This window comes from Brienomyrus brachyistius, chromosome 14, assembly GCF_023856365.1.
Source record: "Brienomyrus brachyistius isolate T26 chromosome 14, BBRACH_0.4, whole genome shotgun sequence".
In the NCBI taxonomy this organism is placed as follows: Eukaryota; Metazoa; Chordata; class Actinopteri; order Osteoglossiformes; family Mormyridae; genus Brienomyrus; species Brienomyrus brachyistius.
In genome coordinates this window covers 1802506-1825645 of record NC_064546.1, presented here as the reverse complement: position 1 = coordinate 1825645, position 23140 = coordinate 1802506, and the positions used below count along the sequence as shown (strand labels likewise).

The 23140-nt window shown below is 43.0% G+C and overlaps 1 protein-coding gene across 2 annotated transcripts in view; it reads right to left on the bottom strand.

Moving 5' to 3' along the window:
- The window catches only part of eml5 (EMAP like 5), a 53138-nt gene extending 31608 nt beyond the window's left edge, over positions 1 to 21530 (bottom strand). For both annotated transcript variants that reach the window (XR_007382292.1, XM_048974703.1), the window contains exons 1-4: positions 21013 to 21530; positions 5910 to 6069; positions 4226 to 4324; positions 2846 to 2914 (exon numbers count right to left, since the gene is read on the bottom strand). Coding sequence is in view for 1 of the 2 variants with exons in the window: in XM_048974703.1 (XP_048830660.1) it covers positions 2846 to 2914; positions 4226 to 4324; positions 5910 to 6069; positions 21013 to 21254 (570 nt within the window). In the remaining variant the exon portion in view is untranslated. The remainder of the gene's footprint in view (positions 1 to 2845; positions 2915 to 4225; positions 4325 to 5909; positions 6070 to 21012) is intronic.
- Positions 21531 to 23140: the final 1610 nt, after the last annotated feature.

Here is a 23140-nt window from a genome sequence, read left to right as displayed (position 1 = left end):
GTGATGTCCCTTGGGGACGGCTGTCAGGATGCGCCAGCACGTTCCAGGAGCCACGCAGAGGAGAGCAGCTCCTGCATGGCGATTAGCTCATTGTGGAGGCTCATCAGTAACATGGCAGAGAGCGTGAGCTGGCGTGTTTGGGCAGGGGGACTCGGTGACGTGAAGGCCTTGCAGGATGACAGAGATCAATCGTCCTGCTTGACGGCACGTCACGACAGACGGGCCGGCGTGCAATATGCGCACGTGCTCGTAATGACAAGCGGCAGCTAAAGGGCGGCCAGCCGGGGGGGATCGATGCGATGCGAGCAGACGAGTCCTCCAGACGCTGAGGGGAGAGAGGAAATCTGAGAGGGGACTTGAATGGATGGGGCTCGGCTATAGAAAGGGAGAGAGCGAAGCTGTGAAAGGCGCAAAAGACCAGCGGCTCCACGGGGATGCGGCGGCCTCCACAGCCTGCATCCATTAGAGCGGTAATGAAGGTTAAAAGCCCCCGTGAGACGGGCAGGCGGGTGCTCTATTCATCACCATCAAAAGAGGTCCTGCCGACTCCCGTTTCCTCCAGAATTGTGTTTTCTCAGAAAGGGTTACTTGCGACTGGACTTACAGTCCGCTGTCGCCGCTGCACACGGAATAAGGGCACAACAAGCTTCCGTATATTCAGTGTGGGCTGGATTTAAGCTGAGGGCAACATAAAATCAAAGCCCACTTTCAGTGACCCGGGTGCCTCAGCACTTTGGGTTCCACCAGTGCATGGAGACGTTAGCAGGGTACCACAGTGTTCCCCCAAAAACAAGCCTTTTTGAAAACATTTGAGCCAGTGAGTGCATGAACTGGAAGCTGTGGTTAGCTGTTTAATGTCCTCTGTGAGTCGCAACCTTTTCTCCTTTATCTTCTTTGAGGGGTTGTGGGGAGTGGGGCTGACTCGACAGATTGAATGGAGGCAATCCATCAGTGTACAAAGAGCCTAGTTATACTGAGGTCACGTTTTGACTCCCAGGGTTTCATTCAGAAAAATATTATGTGGGGATGCCTGCGACCCCAGGGTCTCCTTTAACAGGGCCGATTTGGGTCCACACCAACAATTTCTCCAGCACTCCAATACAGTGCAGGAGGCAAAGTGGATGGACTATCAGGCGAATGCAGTTCCCTCCCTAATCTACTGTGAGCACATCAGGAAACCAAGGCCATGGGAGCTAAACCATAGCTTCATCATCTCCCTAGGATAGTGGTCACCAATCCTGCTCCTGAAGGTCTATCACCCTGCAGAGCTTGGTGCAGCCCTAATATAACACACCTGATACAGATAATGAGGCCCTTCAGGTGCATCTCAGTATCAGAGACTAGTATTAGCTTTAACATAGCTGGCTCCAGTACTTATCTATATCAGGGGATGGTGACCACTGCGCTAGAACATGGCGACAGATTATTAGTCGTCTGATTGATGAGTTTGATGTGGTTGTTCTTTCTGTGGAAAACCAGCGAAGGCACTGGGCCTCTGCATCCCTGAGGGGATTATGCTTGTTAATCTCCAGCAGGGCTCCGAGGCCAGGAGAGCAGACATAACACATCCCACAGGTAGAGGGCCTTGAAATGATGCGAGAGGGGGAACACTTAGCCTGGGTGGCATGAGGGAGAGCCACAGGAGTGGGGGGGGGCACAGCCCAAGACAGGGGGTCAGTAAACACTGGCAGCTGGATGGCTGCCCCTCTTGGCTGGGCACCGGTGATGCAAAACGGATGTGGACACTAATCAGTTTCCCTTCAGTGTTTCAGCATGGTGTCCTGAGGTAACCCAGGGCTTTGCCATCCAAGAAAACTCTGCATGTTTCCATTGGTGATATTATTTTGCCATTTTGTTAAGTTAAGGGTTATAACTTTATGAATAGATCACAAGCGCCCTACAGGTTATGGTAAATGAAAGTACTCTTTCATTAGTGCCACTTCCTGCTGTGCTTTGTTGAATTATTGAAATAAACATGACCTGCATACAGCTTGCTCCATGGATCACTGAGGGCGGTGGCTCTTGCTGTTAATGTTCGCATACTCTCAGCTTGAAAAGGACTATGAAATAGACTGGATAAATAGACTAGGAAAGATTAAAAATACTAGTGATAAGCTGTTCAGCTGAGCTGCAGTTGGCAGGGAGTTCTGACTGGCAGCTGCCGGGTTGATAGTGAGGATGAGAGCGGCACACACATCTGCAGGAGCCCTTTGAAATCTTATCAGCCCCTCGCAGCCTTGCATTAAGGACCCCTGAAAGATGGAAGGAATCTCTTCAAAGTCATTTGTGTATCCTAACCAATAAGAACAGGAGTCAGCCATTAGAAATAAAGTTTCTTTCTCATGAGTCATCGACTGTGAGTGCCCTCCTTTTGTTTGGCTTGAATTACCACCGGTGTCTGCAAAGCGAATTAGCACAGGCTTTTTAACAGTGCCCATCATTCCCAGGTGATAGCGCCCCCGCTCTGTCACACTCATAATAGCAGGGTAGTAGGAAAGGGGCATTCCTCTTCATTCCATTCACTCAAACCCCTTCTTGCTGTTTTATATAAGTGAAATAACTTTTCACTATGTATTTAATCCTAACAAGAAGACTGTCTGTATGTTTGCCTACATGACTGATTCAGCCTACTCTGCATGGCACATCCCAGGCAGAAATATTTGTGTTCTCCCTTCATTACTCTGCAATTTAAACTCAGTCTGAATGAAGACATGACCTGCGCTCCGTTAAATCCAGGCCATGTGTCTTATTACAATCTAGGAACTAACTGCCATCTTAATCTTGTTACTGTCATTCTATGATAAATTATAATCAGTTTGTACATCAAAGAATAGAAGTTTCATACCTTAATATGTTTGACTCCACAGCTCACCAGTTTGTTTGTCTGGTACAGATCCCATGATATGTCAAATATCTGTTTGAAATATCACAAAACACAAAAAATTTCAAACTCATTTTTCCCCAAAAATATATCTCCTACATATTAAGAGGAATGTAGCATGGATCTCTTAAAGCCAAAAGGGATGAAAACATGGATCACCAGAAATTATGGGTGAAAATGGCGGGAAATGATAAGACAAGACAAGATAAGATAGACAGGACAGGACAGGACAGAATAGGACAGGACAGGACAGGACAGGATAGGACAGGACAGGACAGGACAGGATAGGATAGGATAGGATGAGATGAGATGAGATGAGATGAGATGAGACGAGATGAGACGAGATAAGATAAGATAAGATAATGCTTTACTTGTCCCACAAGTGGGAAATTTGCATCGTCACAGCAGAAAGTGGACAGTACAAGAGTAAAGCAGCAAAAATAAAAAACAATAGGATCATGTAAAACGTGTGCGAATGACCTTCAAGCAACAAAAAAGTGTACGTGTGACATACAAATAATATAACGGTTTGGCCTTAAAGAAATTGTCAGTAGACCTAGTAATTTCTCACCTCATTAATTCATGAGTGATATGGATAAAAAGCAGAACTTGATAAGTTTGACACAATGCTGCAGGTTTTTCCAAGAACACTTTTTGGCTTCTAGTCCAACTCATCACTTATAATGTAAATGTTACATCACAAAGAGAAAGAATTTAGGAAATACATTTTTTTGTTCAGTTCCTGCTATTGCATTGCAACATTGTCATTATACATCATATTTGCTACAGTCTTCACATCACTAATGGTCATCTGGATCTAAATACCACATCAATTTAATTCCACTCTAATAAAACACCATCTTTTCTGAGGTTTAATTTTTTTACTCAGTTTAATTAGGTGCTTCCTCAGAAGTAAGTCTTCAATGGCTATATAATCAATAAGCCTCAACTACTTTGTCCAGTTCACTGATGAGTTTGTTCTCCATTCTGCATGAACATAATTCCACTTTGGGGCAAGATGGGTAATCGATACTGGTTTTTCAAAGTAGATGAGTGTGTCTCTCAGTGTATGTGTGAGTGAAAGTGTGAGTATGCGGCCAAATGAGTGTAAGTCGCTATATGGCCCGTGAATTAATCTATGAGTGTAACATGGAGTGTATCTGTATGCGATTACATGTGAGCATAACAAGGAATGTTATTACTAATATTCACATTGTTCTCTGTCTCACTATGTCAGGGAAAGGGTTTATGAGTATGCCATAATGCATGAGTGTGTTTGATTGACGCACAAGGAGTAACTGAGTATGACAGCATTGGAGTTTGCAGGGTAAAACATGACATTACCCGATCTGTGTGACCCGGACCTGCAGCCAGAACCTTCCCCCTCCTCCAGTCCCATATACAGATTGTGTTCTTTGAGTCCAAGCCCACAGACACCAAACACTGGAAAACCAAAACAAAGAAGCAGCTGCAGTAAGGATCAAATATGCACACTTTACGCAGAAAGCCACTGGTCATATTCTTTGACCTCTGGCTGAACCTAAGGGTAATCGCATTGCAATGGTCATGTTACTGGCGCAGCAGCTATAATCAACCCAAAGGGACAGAGGCTTTGAAAACCGACCTGATCTCTGCACCTTTTCGCACAGCTCATTAAGCCTCTGCAGTGACTCAGGACTGACTCACAGTTTCTGCCTGAGCGGTTCAGCAGAACCGCTCCGAAAGTACGGGGACAGATAATAAGATTTGCATACTGACGACTTGAGACATCTCCATGAAGGATACATGAGGATCAAAGTCATGCCAGGGCAGAGATGGAAATCAAGGTTTTGGAAAGGAAACTAATTTCAATGAACCTGTGGGCAAAAACACTGCACTGAATCTGGGTCAGAAACTCTGAAGTCCTACGTACCACAAATTCTGAAATTCTGAAAAAACCACACGCTATGTGAAAATTATACTCATTTACAATTAAGTCAAGAGGACACCACAAAGTGAAGTGCTGAAAGGGACACAACGGAAGCAAGCAAAGCCAGCAGGCAAGTGGAAATAACCCAGACTCTTCATAATGCAAAGCCTTTGATGTGCTATCTAGACACACACCCACACAGGCAGCCTATCCAGAAAACGGCCCATATAATTTTAAAAGTAATTTTACACAATATACTCAGTTCCCTTTTTCCTCTTAATAAATATGCTAGTGTCTTATTTAAAGACTGCAAACACTAGCAATTATGCTGGCTTAAATCTGATGAAGGGAGCAGTCTTAGTGCCAAACAGAATACTTTTCACTTATTAAATATTAATTTTGCTAATCTTAATATTGTGATGGTAACAGTCTGATAAAAAAAAAACTTTTTTGGTTTGTAAGTTACATGTCACCATAAAGGACTATTCTTTACTCAAGGGGTCAGCAAGAGGAAGTGTATCAGCAGCCCTTTCATGTGACTCAAGTCAAAAGTCTGTGCAGGATCTGAGGAGCCTGTGAGGCTTATCAGGCATCTCCAAATGCAAGCAGGGCCCAGGCGTTTTGTGGAGAAATTCATATCCCAGGTAGACCATCGCTATCAGTGCTCCAGTGCTGCTGGGAGGGGCCAGCAGGACAGGTCACCAGAGAAGAAGCCGCCCACACGTTCTCACACTACAACTGCCCTGGAAACCCTGTATGAATCATCAAGGATGGGCCACTCGAACATACAAATCAGCCTAGCAGAGCTTTCCCAGTACTAGAGAACACCTAACAGCCTACCAGTGAGTCAGATACAGTTAAAAGCTGTTACAGTTCTCGGTTCATAAGTCACATGTTAAGGGAAAAATCTATAGAATGTCGTTCTGTTATTTATCATGCTTACTGGAGCAGAAGAACAATTCTTTTTATTTGTGAATAATGCCTGATTGGTGTATTTTCTACAATTTTAAACAGTGAGTTTACATCCTGGCCCAGGTCATTGTGTGTGTTAAGTACATTGAGTGAGAATTCCCCTTAGAGATGTGTATAGCTTGTGTGAAAAGTGGGCTCGGTCTGCACCTGTCCGTCGAGGTCGAAGGCCAGGCAGGCGATGCCGTGCGTGTGCACGTCCTTCAGGATGGACACTGTCTGCACCGTGTATGAGTCCCACACGCAAATGTAGGGCTCCTTGCCCACCTGCCCCGTGGCCACCAGCACGCGCTCCGGATGCAGGGCCAAGCTGGAGACAGACCGAGAGAAAGGGAGTGAGAGTTTGATTAGTGTTTCCCGATCCGGTCCTCAGGGACCTGCAGTCGGTCCACATTTTTGTGTGCATGGAACTGGACTGTCTGGCTGGGAAAATAAAACTGGAAATGTGGGAGCAAATCATTTGACATGTAAGAAGCATTCATCTACCTAAAGTTTTTAAGCTGACATTTTCTGTTTTTTTTTTAATGTATCGTACTATTTTGTTTACTGTTCACTTTGTTCTCTGGTGACAGCATCTGATGTTGTGCCAATAAAACTCCAAGAAGTGCTGCTGACAGGGAGAGAGAGAATGAGGCGCCTGGCGGAGCGGCTGTGACGCGTAAATAACGTCTCGCCGGCTCCTCCTGACCTGCGCCACAGACAATGGGCGCCTTTTAAGAGCCATTGGCTTCAAACACTTAGCAATCAAAGCGTATTAATTACAGAATTCTGGAGGAAAAACTAATAGGAAGCAAACAAAAGACAGCTGCAATGCTGTCTGACGTTTACAGTGACTGGCAGTTCCTCCTATGTGGTTTCAGTCTGAATCCTTAGTGACATTACCCCAGGCAGTGACTTTCAGGTCATTATATCCTGATCAATTTTTTACAGTTGATAGTCTACAGTTACAAGAAGGTAACTGTGGAGAACACTGGGGCAACTGGTTGGTAACAGATGTGCTTGTCACTGTTGACGTGTATATGGTACAGGCGACCCTCCTCACTGCTCTGCATTGACACCTGCCTGTAGATACACCTGTGATATGTTTGTATAGACTGTTAGCAGAACTGGCAGGACATGGGCTTCTGGCAAAGTGAAAATCTGCACAAAAGGAGCAGAAATAAGCACATGGTGCCTGCAATGCCTGCCCTAGACTCCTTATGAATGGTGTCTGGCCTCAGGCCACGAGCTCCAGTTAAACTTCACATTTCATTTGCATCCGTCTTTGCCATTCGTGGCTCCAGAAGCCTCAAGCAATATCTAACAAATGAGAAGGAGGGAAGCAGACCGCTCTGCAAATGGAGGGGACAGGGAATGGGGCTGGTACAACGAAAGTCATCCCTTGGGGATAAACAAGTGGCACCCGTCTGGGTAACCCAGAGACAGCATGCAGGATGCCCGTGATACACCCACATGCGAGTATTGTGTCACATCGTTAATAAACGGAGCCACCCTGCCCATCACACTGGTTATACTGCTCGCACTGGCTTTCAGGCTTGAGATCTGGAGCCCAGCAAAGTGGCTATTGCACGTCCACTGACTTCTGATGCTAACTGAGCAAACACCTGGCGTAAGAGCACAGTTTCCGCTTTACGACAGCTGTTATTTGCTCCTATGGCTCCAGGGAAACCATCACTATTTATGCAGCAATAGGCACACAGTTATTTCACACCGGACTTATGTTTTTCTTAGTGAGACACATGAATAATTAAAGAAGACGCCTAACAGCTTTCTTTTAGCACCTGGATAGAAATAAAATGAAAGAGTGCAGTTCAGACTTATGCTATGTACCGGTATGGCAGTGAAGATAGTGAATAACATTCAGCAATTAGTAGCAATTCATTGTCTGGGTATAATTCGCCAATCCTCATCTGTTAGTCAAATTAAATTCTCCCCTATTGCACAACTCAACTGCAATTCTGAGCACACTTAACTCTGCTCATTAAAACATGGGAAAAGACACCTCCGTAAAATTTTAAAGCTGTTACTTGACAAGGTGCAATGCTCTGCTAGCAGAATCCAATATCAGCCAATTAGAGACTTTGCACTTTTCCTTCACTGAAGTGTTCTTACAGCACTCACCAAATATGAACATGTATTAGCATTCACTACATGTTTAAGCTAAGCGTTTTATGGGGACATCCATCTCCCAGATGCATATTCTGGTCAAGGTCATGGGGGGAGTGAGCATTCACCCAGGAAAGGATGTCAATCCATCACGCACATGCAAATGATATACTACAGGGAGTTCAGGAGCATCAATTACCCTAACTGCATGCCTTTAGACCACAGGAGGAAGCCTATGCAACATGGGTAGAACATGCGGAGAACTCCACACACGCAGACAGAAGAGTAAGGATTTGTTGTAGCTCTAGAACAAAGTGAAATTTGTTGTCTTTGAGTCTGAGAGGTATGAGGCAAACTGTGTTACCCAGCGTGCCACTTTTTGGGAGCATTATTAATTTAATATTTTGTATGCGTGTGTCATTGATGCTGACTAAACTGCTTCTGACAGTTAATATTTCAAAATTCCTCTAGAGAGAAGTTTTTCAGCGTCTTTGATGCATCACATTTCTTATTTCAGTAGCTCAAGGGGACGTGAAACATAGTAACTCTATATTTTCTGGCCCATAACACATACCCACAGAGACTTAAAATCATTAAAACCTTTGTGATCTCTTGGCTATCAGGAAGAGCTGAGACTCCTTTTCCCGACATGATACCTGCTATTTATCCCTGTTTTTTTCCTTAAGCTTGATCTTTCCCTTGCACTGCAAACCAGATTCTGACAATTGTTGCCAGTCTAAAAGCCTTGATTGCAGGCCTTGCGAATTATAGCACAGGAGCCAGGAGAACAAAAACGCAAATGTATCAATTTTGGTGGAAACGATTTCCTACAGGGTCTGTGTCAGAAGATTGTAGTTCTCCTTTTGTTGTTGTTGCTCATTTGGACTGAAATGTGTAATCAAGGGATGTCATGTTCTCATTACGAATATTACAGTGAGCTGAAATACATTTATGTCTTACAAATGAGAATTATTGTGTGGAGCTCCCTGTCCCACCAAGTCCTACCGCACCCCCCTGGGGAGGATTCTTCTGACCCCGGCTTAGAATGGCAGCCTTTGGGAAGAAAAGCCAGAATGCTAGGGGGGGGGGGGGGGGGTTCCCGTTCTTAGTTCCACACTAAGCCATGACACAATTCCATCGTAGCCACAGGAGGTAAAGGGTGAGCGAGGCTCAGAGCTTCCTGGGGGTGACAAGCGAATTGCAGAATGATACATGATGGGGAAGTAGCAAGACTCAGGAAACCCAGCTTTGCTCACTGGCTATTGAAGGAGTGGGGATGGCCGGACTGATTCTTTCTTTCCTCTCCTTTCTCAACATCTTCATGCAGCAGGATTACTTCCCTCTCCAGGGAACCCCCTCCACCATTTTAAACAGGACTGCTGGACCCCTATGGAGTGTTTAACCTCCAAACAGACATACAGTATATATACATACATAACCTGAAGTGATCCTCAAATGTGCCAGCAAAAAATTCAGCAAACAGCCAGAGCTTCTGGGTGGCATTAAGCTTACCCATATCTCTCTTGTATTGAATATACTTCACAACCCAGTTTCTCTTCACATCTGCTAAGAATTATATAACCACGCATTTAAGCTCCACTGGAAAAGAATAGCTCTGTAGGAGCTCATGGCTTACCCACCTCACACAAAGCTTAGCATACTGTGAAGAACGACAGTGTGGTATGCCACAAAATCCACAGGCCCCTCACAGTGCAGTTACTGGTAGCGTGTTGGCTCAACATTCAAAGGTCATCGAGGTCATCGTCTCAAGCTTACTATGAGCTGATGCCACATGACTTGAAACCTCACAACCAGGATGGAAGACCAAGAGCTCATCTCGTGTGATAACTGCTTGTACTGCTTTCATCATAATCTCAACAAGTGCTCTACCTTTCCCTGTTGGTACAAATAGATAAACCCCATAAGATTGGTCTCATAATTTGTAACTCAAAAATGGTATTTTAACTCTTCTGAGTCAGGATTCAACTGTCTGCTTTGTTAGGATAACAGGCCGCAGAATGGAGATTTTGATTGTGTTGCTCAGTTGCTTAAATCTGATGCAGAGCAGTAAATTGGTTTCATGCTGAGCAGAGATGCTTCATTGATTATTTTGGCGAGGCACTCAAACACTGAAGTGCTCGAGGGGTCAGTCTTGTCATGCCATGCACCAGAATCTGAGAAACACAGTGCTGTGGCCTGCAGCTGTTATACCCAAGGGTCCCGTGGTGTAACATTTAAAAACAGGAGGCAGGGCTCTCTGCATCCTGGCCTCGCTGCACAGCCACTGGCAAATTAACAACACTCTGCTGATTCCTTGTAGGCACAGCACGGTACTAAGAGATCATTATGAAATCACTGAAAAGAGCAACAACAGCAATTTAGACTGCCTATGACAAAGGCCATGACATCAAGTTAAAACAGTCCAGACGTTTGCAACAGGAAAGCACCCCGCAAAAATGACTTTACATTTCTTAGTGTTCAGCCATGCATGCAGGACTATGACTGACTGGCTGTCCAGGCATTGAGGTCGAGGGGCTGGAGTATTAAAGAGCTTCTGGCAGCTGTGCGGGCAGGTAGCCTGGCTACATGCATACAGAGCTGCTGGAGAGAGTCCGCCCTGCTGCCCAGGGGGAGGCCCCTCTGGCTTTTTCATTAGTGCGGAAGCAGCGCGGTTCTGGCAGGAGGATAATCCTTCTGAGCTCTAATAAAATCAAATCTGGATATGGGGACAGATGGATGGGCGTAAATCAAATGCTTTAAACTGCAAAAACACCCCGCATGCACGTGTAAAAGGTCAAGCAGGAGCACCTTGCATCTTGTCTGTTCTCAGACAGAACAGACTGTGTAAAACCCTGCATGCCACAGAGCAGAAGGATAGCTGTGACGCAAAGTCCACCCCCCCTCCCCCCATAAAACAGGTTCAAAGTTCAAGTAATGTAAATGAACAAACAACATCCCCAAACATCACTGCAGTCTGTGTGACCTTCTGTCATTCAAATTAAATTCTCCCCCATTGCACAACTCAACTGCAATTCTGAGCAGTCAGCATCAATGACACACGCATACAAAATATTAAATTAACGACGTCCAGCAAACAGCTAAATGGGGTACAGAGTGCAGCTTCCGTTGCACTGTGTTCTCCCAGCAGCTCATAAATTGCACAGTTCTGACACGTTGCTACACCAAATATGCCTTTTCTCTTCTGAAGCTTTTGGACATAAAATAAAGTTCCTAAATGCAACTGCTTCCAAGGTACTGTAAGTGGATCAACAAATTCTGAAAACTCAAGGAAACACCTGTGAATTTCATATTGCACCAACATCTAATTATTCCCACGGATTCCCTCTCAGCAATCCCATTTGCATTAGTGCTCTTAAGTGAGCCGATTGTCACACTGGGCTCCATGTGTTGTGAGCCGCTGGTCTTTTAGTGCTCTGTAATGGCTGAGTTGGGGGCAGGATTCTCCCTGCGACTCACAACCGACATTAAGGTAAGAGCAAGCACTGTGCAGAACTCCATGAAACTGTTCATAACAGCAAGAGCTTCTGATAGGATGAGAGGTTTCTGCTACAATTTGGGCATTTATCTCGTGGCTTAAAAGTGGCGATCTAAAATTTAGGTTAAAGGAGGTTAAAGGAAAATTCTGTGATTCTATGTGAGAAAAGTAAATGAATGCTCACCGAGTTTGTACAGCCTCAGTTCAGAAGCACAAAAAAAAACAACAAATGAAATGTGACATTTTTTATTGAAAGATATTAAGTGCCTGGTTAAAAGTGAACAAATGACAGACACTGGATTTCATGAAATTTATAACCAAACCCATAAAGGCACAAATCTGTGTACTGTGAAACGTGATATTTGAACAGTTATATAAATGGTTCACAATTGATTGTGATTGTGATTGATTGTGATTACAATGATGTTTTTTTCAATGTAAGGGACAAACAGTTTTCAATACAATGTCATTACAGACAATATAAATATCAAAATATAATTAGGTGACTTGAAAATTGTCAGTGAAGGTACCACTGAAGATCACCGGGCAGCACGGAGGCATCAGGCCTCCAGGTTATTGGCTTGGCCAAGAATACATGATCTCCCATTTTTTGTGTGGGTTTTCTCCCATAGTTTAAAGATATCTGGTTCTGCTGATTTGGTTACTCTAAGCTTGCTTTACCCTATGATTATGTCACTCAATACACATGTCTATGAGTGATTCTCTTGCTTTATACCATATGACTCCCAGGACAGGATTCAAATTACTAACAGCCTAACTGTATAAGCAGTTTTTGGAAATTACTTGAATGGAAAATTAACTGTTTACAAACATCATGCCAAAGAAGTGCAGGCAAAAAAGAACTCATTCACTGCTGCTCTCCTCAGCTGGACTCCTCATTGAAGCCATTTGATTTTCTGCAGTTGAATTTAACGGCAGTGTGCCTGGTTTCACGCTGCTTCATGGCTTCCTATGTGTGTGTTTTTGATGAGATGCGCTGGCACGCTCAGTCAGCTTGCCGCTCTCCTCCCAGCTTATGCTTTATATGAATGGACAGCATTTGGCTGCAGTGTCCCTCTGGCTCAGCGACATCCTGGCATCAATTACACTTCTATTAGCTAATGAAAGTGGGCAACCCCTTTTAAGGAATGACCGGTGCAGTGGTGCACTGCAGTGTGCCGTCAGTGAGCTTGAAATACGGCCATCCCGTGCAGGGCAGCCATGACGTTTTAGCAGGCATTGCAGAGGAGTTCACTGGGTCCATGAGTTCACTGGGTGGCCATAAAGCTGAAGGGAGCCTTTCACAGTGAGTCCCTGTTTTGGGGAGCTCCATGGGTCGGGATTGAATCTCTCTGTGATTAACATATTAGAACGTGAGCCATGACATGAGCCTCACACATACACACACACACACACATGCAAACAAAACTAAAATATGGATACTGGTGATGATTAAAAAGTTTCAGCACCTAATTTTTGCTGTTGTTAAAAGGTCATTTGTTTTTGCGGGTTTGATTTCTTTTTTGCACCTTGGTTCACACAGTGGAAATGCTTCTAGTCCCCTCGCCTAGTTTGCTAGATACACTAAAGCAGCTGGCACCTTGTCTGCTCCTGCCTGGGATTATAAGCAAGGAAAGGATTAGCACGTTTCTAAAAGCAGGGGCCCCCTGACAAAATGTCACCTTGGGCCCCCTGCTAGAGCTGCCACTTCCAGTTTGAAGAAATACAGAATATGGTGGAATTTGCCATGGAAGAGGTGGGGTTGAGGCGATCCACCATGGTTATAATATTTCTGAGCATATAATTTTTTTTCCACAGAAAGTGCTGAGCCCCCTGAATCTGCCAGGGTATCCATGCCCCTTCAATGCCCCTGCTAAAACTTTAAAACTCAATATTTGTCCCCCCCCCCCCCCAGATTGTGAAAGGAATATCTAACTCCTCCATTGCCACCAAAACTGAATGGTGATCTGCCTATCTCTGACAACAATTGACATGGAAGGGCAAAGTGGAATATGAAAGGTGAAAGAAAAAGACATTCTTCATTTCTTCAGCAGCACTGCTAAGGTTTTCTTCTAGGGTTTGATGAACAGCTGAGGCATGAGAAGCCGGTTCATTCCAGCAGGTCAGTTACTATAGCATGTCTGACTGGCAGCTACAGGTCAGGAGGTACTCTCTCAGTGTGCAGGGGCAGGAAACCACACTGCTGCATGCATCACTAACTCTGAGATGTGTGGCTCAACGTTAACCCGGTAGATCCCACAAACCGCCTACTGACATAACATACAGACTCAAAATGGTGCATGAAGGGGGAAGGGAGGCACTGTGATGCTTACTCACATGGACTAGCGATCTGAAGATTTCTGGTTTCTGGTCTTGATGTACCTTTCCCTGGCTTAACCTGAATTTCTCCGATAAATTATTTATGTAAATCTGTGTTAATGATTGTTCTAGGTCAAAATATGAGCCAGAGAAACATAATACCATTAAAATGCTTCATTCCTAGTTACCAAAACATTTTGTTTTCACTGTGGCTATAGGGGGAGCTACAAGAAACACCCAACTACTCGCATGACATAATCTGTCATATCTTTATCTACTCAGCACAGCCATTAGCCTTGAACATTATATTTCATAGCAGAACTTTACTGCTATACCAAGTTCATGCCCAAAATATCAGCATATAGGATTTAGACCCAAGTGTGAAATTGTTCTCCCTAAAACAACCTTCCAGTATACACCGTTTCATTCACACAAAGCCTGGAGAGCATCCTATCACATGAAATGAAGGCACTGCATGCTTACCCTTTTAACCTCTTTAAAAATAGCCTGAAGTTTTGCACTAAAGTGCAATTGCCAGCTTTCTGCCATAACGCTGGGTATCTCATGTCAAACGTAGGCCATGCTTCAATTAAGAAAGCAACTGTCCTCTGTCTGCCCTATCAGCACTTGTATAAACAGATAGTAAAGGTGAGAGACAAACTTTGACCCACGAATGACCGCCATAGCTGCATCTGAATGGCATCATGAACAAACCAACAGCAAGCACTACCGTAATGTTTCCTCATCTGGAATTTTGCCAGATGGGAGCAGATTTCCATGGAAACATTAGGTTGTTCAAAAAACTGGGACATTGCATACACATACTATAACCTGAGGGCTGTGTACGTAGAGCTTGTGAAAATGATCTCTCATTAACTGATTAACAGTATAAATCCCAATGCTCAATGTATTTTTACACTTCATTACACATCAGCGATGGAACAACTTGTTTCGATTTTTTTTAACAAAGGAAAAAAAAACAACTGATGGGTCTGGTTCATCCTGAGAGCTCCGAAAGGAACTTGAGCCCAAATGCTGACTCACAGAACCATGGCCATGCTCTGAATTACGATGCTCTCAACTGCCAAGCGCACATCATAAAGCCTCCAGGTAAATTGTCTCTCCCTCCACGATCTTTTCATGAATGGACGTACCACAACCTTTCTCCCCCTCCCCAATTTCATCAAAGCTTCTTATACAGTCCATAGACAGTGTCTAAGGTAACTACTTCATTAGCATACCCTTGTACTGGAGGCAGCATCTGGCTGAGTGTAGGCAGCCTGGAAGCTCTGTCACAACCTAGTTCATGGTAAGCAGCTTGGCGCCTAATGAATGAACTGTCGATTGCACCGTCTGTGAGATCTTGAACTGAACGAGCTAAAAAGGTTGGCCAGAAAAACCTAGAAATACCCCAATAACAAGCACTGATACTTCCCCTCTCATTAGCAACAGGGTTCTAGAACCAATCACACGGTTAAGTCCTATAAACATAAGCGTTTGTGTTTATATGTGTGTGTATACAAATAACACGGCCTTTCAACTACTGATGATTTTTCATGAAAAACACCTTGTGTTTCTCTTTTCAAGGGTATTCAAGGGTGTAATGACTTTTTATTATCTGCATCTATTATATTATGCAATAAGATGCAATCGTAGGTGTTTGCTGTTCCACTTCCAGGCTTTCAGATGTGAATGCAAAGAGGACCCCCAGCCTGAGCATGTATATGTCCACACATTTGGTTTCCCACATTTCTGACAGGGATAACACCTCTGACAGCCAGATTTTCGCTATTATGGCTTAACAACTGGAGGTATGCAGTAACGGAGATGATGATCCTCTTGTCTAAATGCTTCTGTAGACAAAGCCAAGCCCAGGCTGACTCATTTGTCTATGAAGCTGATCAAGACGGAGGTGGAAGGTAAAGAAAGACGAACAATGCAATGGAGGGGCTGTATTCCTCATTAAACACAGTTCTGACGGCCACATCTGATAGGACATCAGCCACAGATGCTCTGTGAATCTCTAGCTGTGTCCTCTGCGTTAAGAAACCCTCGCCTGACAGCTGACTTTGACTGACTCATGGGTTGCTCTGGTCCTGACCTAATACATTTTCCAGGAAACAGAAAAATGAGGAGCTTTTTCAAAGGCCTGTGTGAAATATATTGCACGACACAATAAGCAAACCATGCAATCCAAAGACATGCAGTTAGGCTAACTGGTGTCTTTAAATTGCCCATGGAGTAAAACTGTGTCTGAGAGTGCATGTCTATGCCCCGTGATGGACTGACATTCCTTCTAAGTGTGCTTAGCCAAGCCTTGAGCCCTATGATGCCTGGAATGGACTCCAGGCTCTCCCGCTAGCCTAACCACAATATGTCGTTAGAAGAAGGATGGATAATAAGCTGAATAAATGCAATTTTAAATAATATTTTTAAAAATAAATTCTTAAATGTAATAAATAAACTGCTTGTTAAAGGGAAATGTGATTTATATAAAAATGACTACATACATCATTTTTATTCTTCAGTTCAGGACGGCCTCATGAACTATTCGTTTTTGAGGAAAAAACTGTCTGGGATGAAGGAGGGAATAAAAACTCAGAGTGTAGGAAGACTCTGACTCCAGTAGTGTGAACTCACTTTACAAGAAAGTTGTGAAATTTGCCTGGAGTTCTGTGACTCAGAAAATGAAAAGCTGAAAAGGTGTGAGGCATGAACTTGTGCAAATGGAGAGGGAACAGCTGGAAAAATGGCAGGAGCTAATTTTCGGTAAATATCTAATCTCTTTGTAGGTTAGCTCTGTTAAGCAGAAAGAAAGGAAACAGCACAGTTTGCCACCTAAGGCATGACAATATTTAGAAGATGTACCATCATAAGATGGGCAGTACAGGAAGCTGGGACCTGGACATAGATATAAATTGTTGTTGTAATCTTAAATTCAGCCAGTCTCTAGACTGGTGAAGGCAAGCATGAATATGTCCATACATCTGGTTTCCTGCATAGTCAAAGTTCTGACTCCTGTAATCAGCAGAACCCTGCAAGCCTTGTCTTCATTAAACTGATCAAGGTAAGATTGTTTGTTTATAAACACCCTCATGACTGATCCAGAATGCTATGGGACTGTGCTTATAGCAGAATGAGAACTAACTGAACTGAGTCTTTTGGGGAACACATACGAAATGCCCAAGAACCCAGATACTTAGGGGGTTCCTTTCGCTACCTAGTATACTGTATGCCTTGGCTAAAGCTGCTGGAAGAGACATAAACTCAGCCCGAAGCACAATGGCAGTGTCTGAGCGTAGGCCTGACAGCCTGTGGCACGCTAGCTGGAGCTGCTCACAGACAGTGAGGAGGTGGTACAGCAAACCCAACAATCTGATATTCTTATTTCAGCTGCACATAAAGCTGAACACTACACACACACACAACAGCAAACACAGTACCAAATTTGGGATTTGAAGAGTGTTAAATATTACATTAAAACCCTGAATACTAAATTACAAAATCGTTATAAATTACTCACCAATAGCACTGCAAAATGTCATTTCTTTGCATTGTATTTTTACAACAGCTTCAACTTATTACATAATCCTACCGATGCAACCTGAATGGCACCAGAACCTGTCAGGTATGGGTGGTTTCCCCCCAATAAATAGCTTTACCAGCAATCTGAAATGAATGAATTGCCTCTGCATTCATGTGTGAAAGTGCAATTAATTACCTTATGGTCCACAAAAAGGTGTACTTGTGGAAAGCGAAAAATATAATTACTGGGGTATTAAACAAGGAAGTGATTAAGTACTGTTCTGAAACCATTTCCATTCTGATTGTTTGTGTTCCTAAAAACCATGTTTGGCAAAGGACACTAATACTATTTTCTAACATAACCAGAAAACCCATAAGCTAATTCCCAGTGCCTGCCTGATGGAGCACCTTCCTTGTGGGGTTACAACATGCTTCACCTTATATGGCTTGGCCGTTCCACCTGCAGTTCTGACTAGGTAATCTATTTGACACTAAGCAGGTTTAAGGTCTGGTCAGTACTAGGAATGCTGGGTTACTGCTGGAAGAGGTACAGAAGTGGCCAACAGGATAGCCCATCCTGTGGGTCCCAATGCCCCAGTCCAGTGATGGGGACACTGTATGGTAAAAATGGTGCCGCCCTTTGGATGAAACGTAAAAGTGAAGTCCTGACTCTCTGAGGTCATAAAAGATTGCGCCATCTTAACTAGTGTGGTGAGCGCACTGGCGAAGAATAGCTGCCGTTGCATCATCCAGGTGGGTGCTACACAGTGGTGGTGGTTAAAGTGGCACCCCATTAATTCTGTAAAGTACTTCGGGTGTCATGAAAAGTCCTTCATAAATGTAACATTCATTCATTTATGACTTTAACACAATGATGTTTATTAGCTGCAGCCTTATAGGGATACCAGGGGTTTAGCTGTTAAGAACAAGGCCTTGAAGAATCCCTACACAGGGCTTGATATTTTAGCCCAAACATAGAAGCTCCTTTTCTTCTATTCAATTGTGTTTTCTGGGGAGTTTCAGGAAAGAAATTGTCATTTGATAAACAGCACTAAAATCTATTTATACAGCTCAGAACCTCAATCTGATGCCCCTGTTTATCTTTAAACAAATCTATTAACGATCCAAATTCAATTTTGGGTTACCTTTGGCCATCTCTCAAAGCCCTTTATTCCTGTGCCTTTTGACACAATGGCAGTCCAAGCAATTCCAGGAAAACACCTGCACTAATGCATTCTGAGGCAATCTCAATCACTCACAGAAACACAGTGTGTAACGATCTAAATCACAGTTCAAGATATCAAAAGAAGCAGTATTACCATCTCATAAATCAAACTAAGAACTATAACACACATAAGTACATGTCACTTTCCTGTGACTGCTCTCAGTGAATAGGTGTGTAACTTAAAATTTACACTGATGAGAAAATCCAGACCTAAATTCTTCTGTGACAGACCATAATATATATCGCCACTGTAGGCTGCAAAACCTTTAATTTGACATCTTATGTATGCTACGCACTAAACTATGAAATGTATTAAATATATGTCTTGTTACATATTTACACATGTGTTACATATAGTTACACGTATTTCTTTATACAATCGCGTAACCGGGGGCAGTATGGTGGCACAGTGGTTAGCACTGTGGCCTCACACCTGTGGGAGCAGCGTTTGAGTCTCTGGCATGGCTTTGTGTGTGCAGTTTGTATGTTCTCCCTATGGTGTCATGGGGTGTCCACTGCATAACCGCAATGCTAATTCAGCACATATGAGAAAAGTATGGCTCGCTCATAGCCCAAAAGGTATGTCTCAGTTCGGAATATGAAACCAGAGACGGATCACCTCTGGAACAGCGTTTAAACTGAGCATTCCATGCGCAAGGTAATCCCAGGTTGTGCTCTCGGTCCGCCAATGAATAATGTAGAGAAAAGCCAGCTGACTAGCGGCCATCTCCAAGCCGACCTGCACAAAGAGTGGCGGGTCATCATTGCGTCACTGAAATACTCCCCGTTACCAAAAGGTGAGCCGTAGGGGCAGCTGTGAAGAAGGACCAGGTGGTTGGCTGTTACCCAAGGAGCCATTAAAGGCACAGAGTACAAAGAAATTTCCAAACACTATTATGTTTCTATTTATGTGTCAATATACATGCTTGTCAATGGAATAAAGGACTAAAAATGTGGCTGATGAAAGATCTGTTTAAAAAGCTCCTCCCAGTTTTCTAGTATTGTCTTTGAATTCTTCTCTAAACAACACATGCTCTTCATACACCATCTACTAGTTTTAGAAAAACTCAGCTTTGCCAGGCATAAATAGCCCAATACTTAGATAGACACAACCCTCCTGGTCTTGTGAAAAGATTCAATGTGGCAATTGGACCTCTATAGTACCAACCATGCATGCTAGCAGCCCAATGGCTTTGAAGACAGTGGATAGACCGCTTCTGGTTAACCTTGAGTCACCAGTGTGGGGCCATGAGGTGGAGTGTGATTTTTCTCTTCTGTTGGGTTCAGAAATAGGGCAAACAACCAAAGGGAGTGCTTCACCTTAGCAGGATCAGTCAAAAACACTCTGCTGTTTAGAGAGAAATGCAGCAGATAAAACAGGGAGGGCACCCACTACGCGTTTCAGATGTACTTAGAAATTCTCAGCTCCCTGACAAAATGTCACCTTGCTTGCCCCCCCCCACCCACCCACTAAAGTTGTCACTTTCAATATTGAGAAATACAGGTTCCCCACAGAAAAAATATGCAAAGAGGAGGTATCATTTTCTCCAAGTGTATTATATTTTCATAATCAGGGGGCCCTATAAAATGCTGGGGCCCCTGAATCTGAACAGATATCCATGCCCATTCAATACCCCTATTTCAGAACACCCAATTAAAACACCACAAAGGAGTGCAGAGGAGTTCAGTAATTAAGACCCACAATCCTTTGCCTACAATCCATAAAAACCATTCTTGCCATAGTTATGCTTCAAGTGGCTCTCGCCATTCCCATGAACACAACCAAGAAGCACACAGGGACCCCAAAGCCAGAATGACTGATTTCCAGCAAAACACTTCAACTCCTGTTCACTCAAAGAATTGGTGCCATAATTAACGATCTGTTCCACAAAAGTGCCAGCCATGATTGTGAATATTCAATGGAGAAGAATATGCAGCTCTCTGTGAATGAACATTGGTGACAAAAACAGTTAGCTAAATAGAAATGCAAAGAATGATTCTTATTACACAGAATAACTCACTCAAATAAATATGGATAAGATCTAAAAAATAATAACGTGTAATGATTTTTCAACATTTTCTGCGCCTAGTTAAACAAATAGGCTAACTAAAAAAATACTAATATCTTCTATTAGTTTGGTCAACCCGGATACATACTTGGTAACAATTAACTCACCGGAGGAAACACTAAAACAGTTATACTTACTGGACAGAACAAGCTGAACTAATAAAAAAGAAAGTTCAAAATAAATCGAAACCAAGTGTACACCGCTGCACAGCCGACAACTTGCCGGGCTCCGTCGCTGTCCAGCTGCCGTATCTCCTGAACGTTAACCCTGCCATGGCGAGCCGGGACATTCTTGGCTATACTTCAACATTTTTCCATTAACGACCCCTTCTCAGACAAGGGCTCCCTTTCGTATCCTTTCAAACAAATCACAGCTACAGAATAAAGTAAATATTTGTTATTCTTCACCGAAAAAGACGAGCCATCTAGCCGGACGTCGCCGTGGACGCGAAACACCACAATTCATTAATCGCAGCGGCGCTCGAGCCGTTTGAATCTCCGGAAGCGGGATTACCTGATTATGTCATCGTTGTGCCCCAAGTAAAATTTCTGCTTGTGCTCCCTTGAGTTGTAAACTACTCCCACACCGGCAACGAAATAGACTATTTCCTTTGCCGCCGTGTAGTACAGGTTGTTGCGGCACTGATGTCCCCGGTAGCCGTAGACCCATTCAAGCCGCAGATGACAATTCGGAGCTGTTCTGTCAGCCATGTCCGTAATTATTTTCCCAGACTCTATATTCTGATGTTTGTTCATTCACCACACAAACCTTCATTCAGTCCTCGGATGGCTGGTTTTGGTATCAGCACATATTACACTTTCCAAATGAATGTCTGTGAATAAAACTAAACATTTAAATGTCTGAAGTCCAGTGTGCTTTCAAAAATACTATAATTGCATCTTCTGTTAATTCCGGGGGACTCTAGGCTTTTTAAATCAGCCAACTAATACTTCACAGCTACCGATCGCCTCTCTACTTCTACCCACTCCGGCCCCGTGCAAGCAGCTCTGCTGAAGACTGATTCCAGGTCCTGTCAAATCCTATAAACATGGAGTTTTCGCATTACTTTACAAGCACCGCCCTGAGCGACGCCTTCACCGCTGAATGATTAATGGTCTGACCAATCAGCATCTCTAAAGATCCTAGAGCAAATGAGAGAAAGTTCGCCGACCAAAGGCAGACCACGATGGGACGGATTTATTTCCACCCAGTTATAACAGTCTTTCACCAATGATGTGCCTTGCAGAAGCGATGACAACTGTCTGTCTGGCTAGTGAAGGTGTAACTATTCCCATGCCAGCTGCGAGTACAAAAAACTATGAATGTATGCAGGGCATGCAATTTAGAATTCATGTGTGTATTCCTTATTTAGTGCAATGATTTTATTCATTGTGCTGCGTAAATGCTACGCATACCTAAAATTTTTGCAACCGGGTATATTTTACTGATGTGTACTCTTAGTAACCGTTGTTGCTAAGGGATGCTGCTGATATCTTTAGAGTATCTTCAATGAATGCTAAATAGCTAGCGATGGCTTGAAATCGTTTTTAACTGTAAGACATATAAAACATGTTTTCCGAACCACTTGTGGGCTCATGAAGATTTATTTCCACGTGCAAGTAATTTTTCCACTGAATATTTTGACCTTTCTTGCAGAGTATACAGAAGCAAGCATCGTCCTTGTAGATTTTACCCTTAACCCTTGTTAAGTCAAGCAGTTTTTCTAAACAATTTCTAGATTCAGAAATTTGAAAAAACTACGAGGCGATAATTGTCAGGAAGCAACTTCTAATTTAACGTTGAGATATTGGGCATATATAATTGCTTAGAAAATGAAAGGTTGCAGTTATACAATGTAATCAATATCACATAGAGATAAATTAAAGGACCGTCTTCAAAGGTGCAAATTCAGAAAATGCGGTAACCTACTGTCAAAATGATTGCATGAATTAAAGGTTGAAATAGATAACAAATCCCCCAAAAAAATACAGCCAAAGTTTACAACCAACTATGAACCCCCTCTACAGCTGAATTGCTCAGTGACGGAAATTATGTGCCCATTGTGTCTGGTGCACATACATCAAAACTGATAGGTCGGGTTAATTTCGGTTTCCCAGTAAAATTAAATGACCAACCTCATAGAAAGTATATATTTTTTTACAATTTTTAAAGTGTATATTTTACAAATCACTACTAGAATGCAAACCCTGTAGTAACAGCATTGGCTGATCCAGAAATATAAAAGCTACGGTACGATAAATTATTTTACATCTGGTGATGTAAAAAAATGAATCCACCGATTGATCACCACAACAACTACAACTACCGAAAACTCCACAAAACAGGTGCATGTAACCATGCGTAAATCAATGAAACTTATGGAGGATTTTATATTAATTTTGGGACTGACAGGCGAAAACCTATGCTAATGCCATTTTATAATTGTACGTTTTGTTGCTAGATTAAACCTGTAGTACAATCATATATATTTAGCATAGCATTACAAATAGCTTAAATAATTTAGAAAAAAGAGTAAAGTAGTTTTTTATTATAGAAGGATAAATTATTTGTATTTCATTTTTTTTTCTCAGACAGGCATATATATAGATAGCCTATATCTGCCTAGGACCCTTGGGTCCTC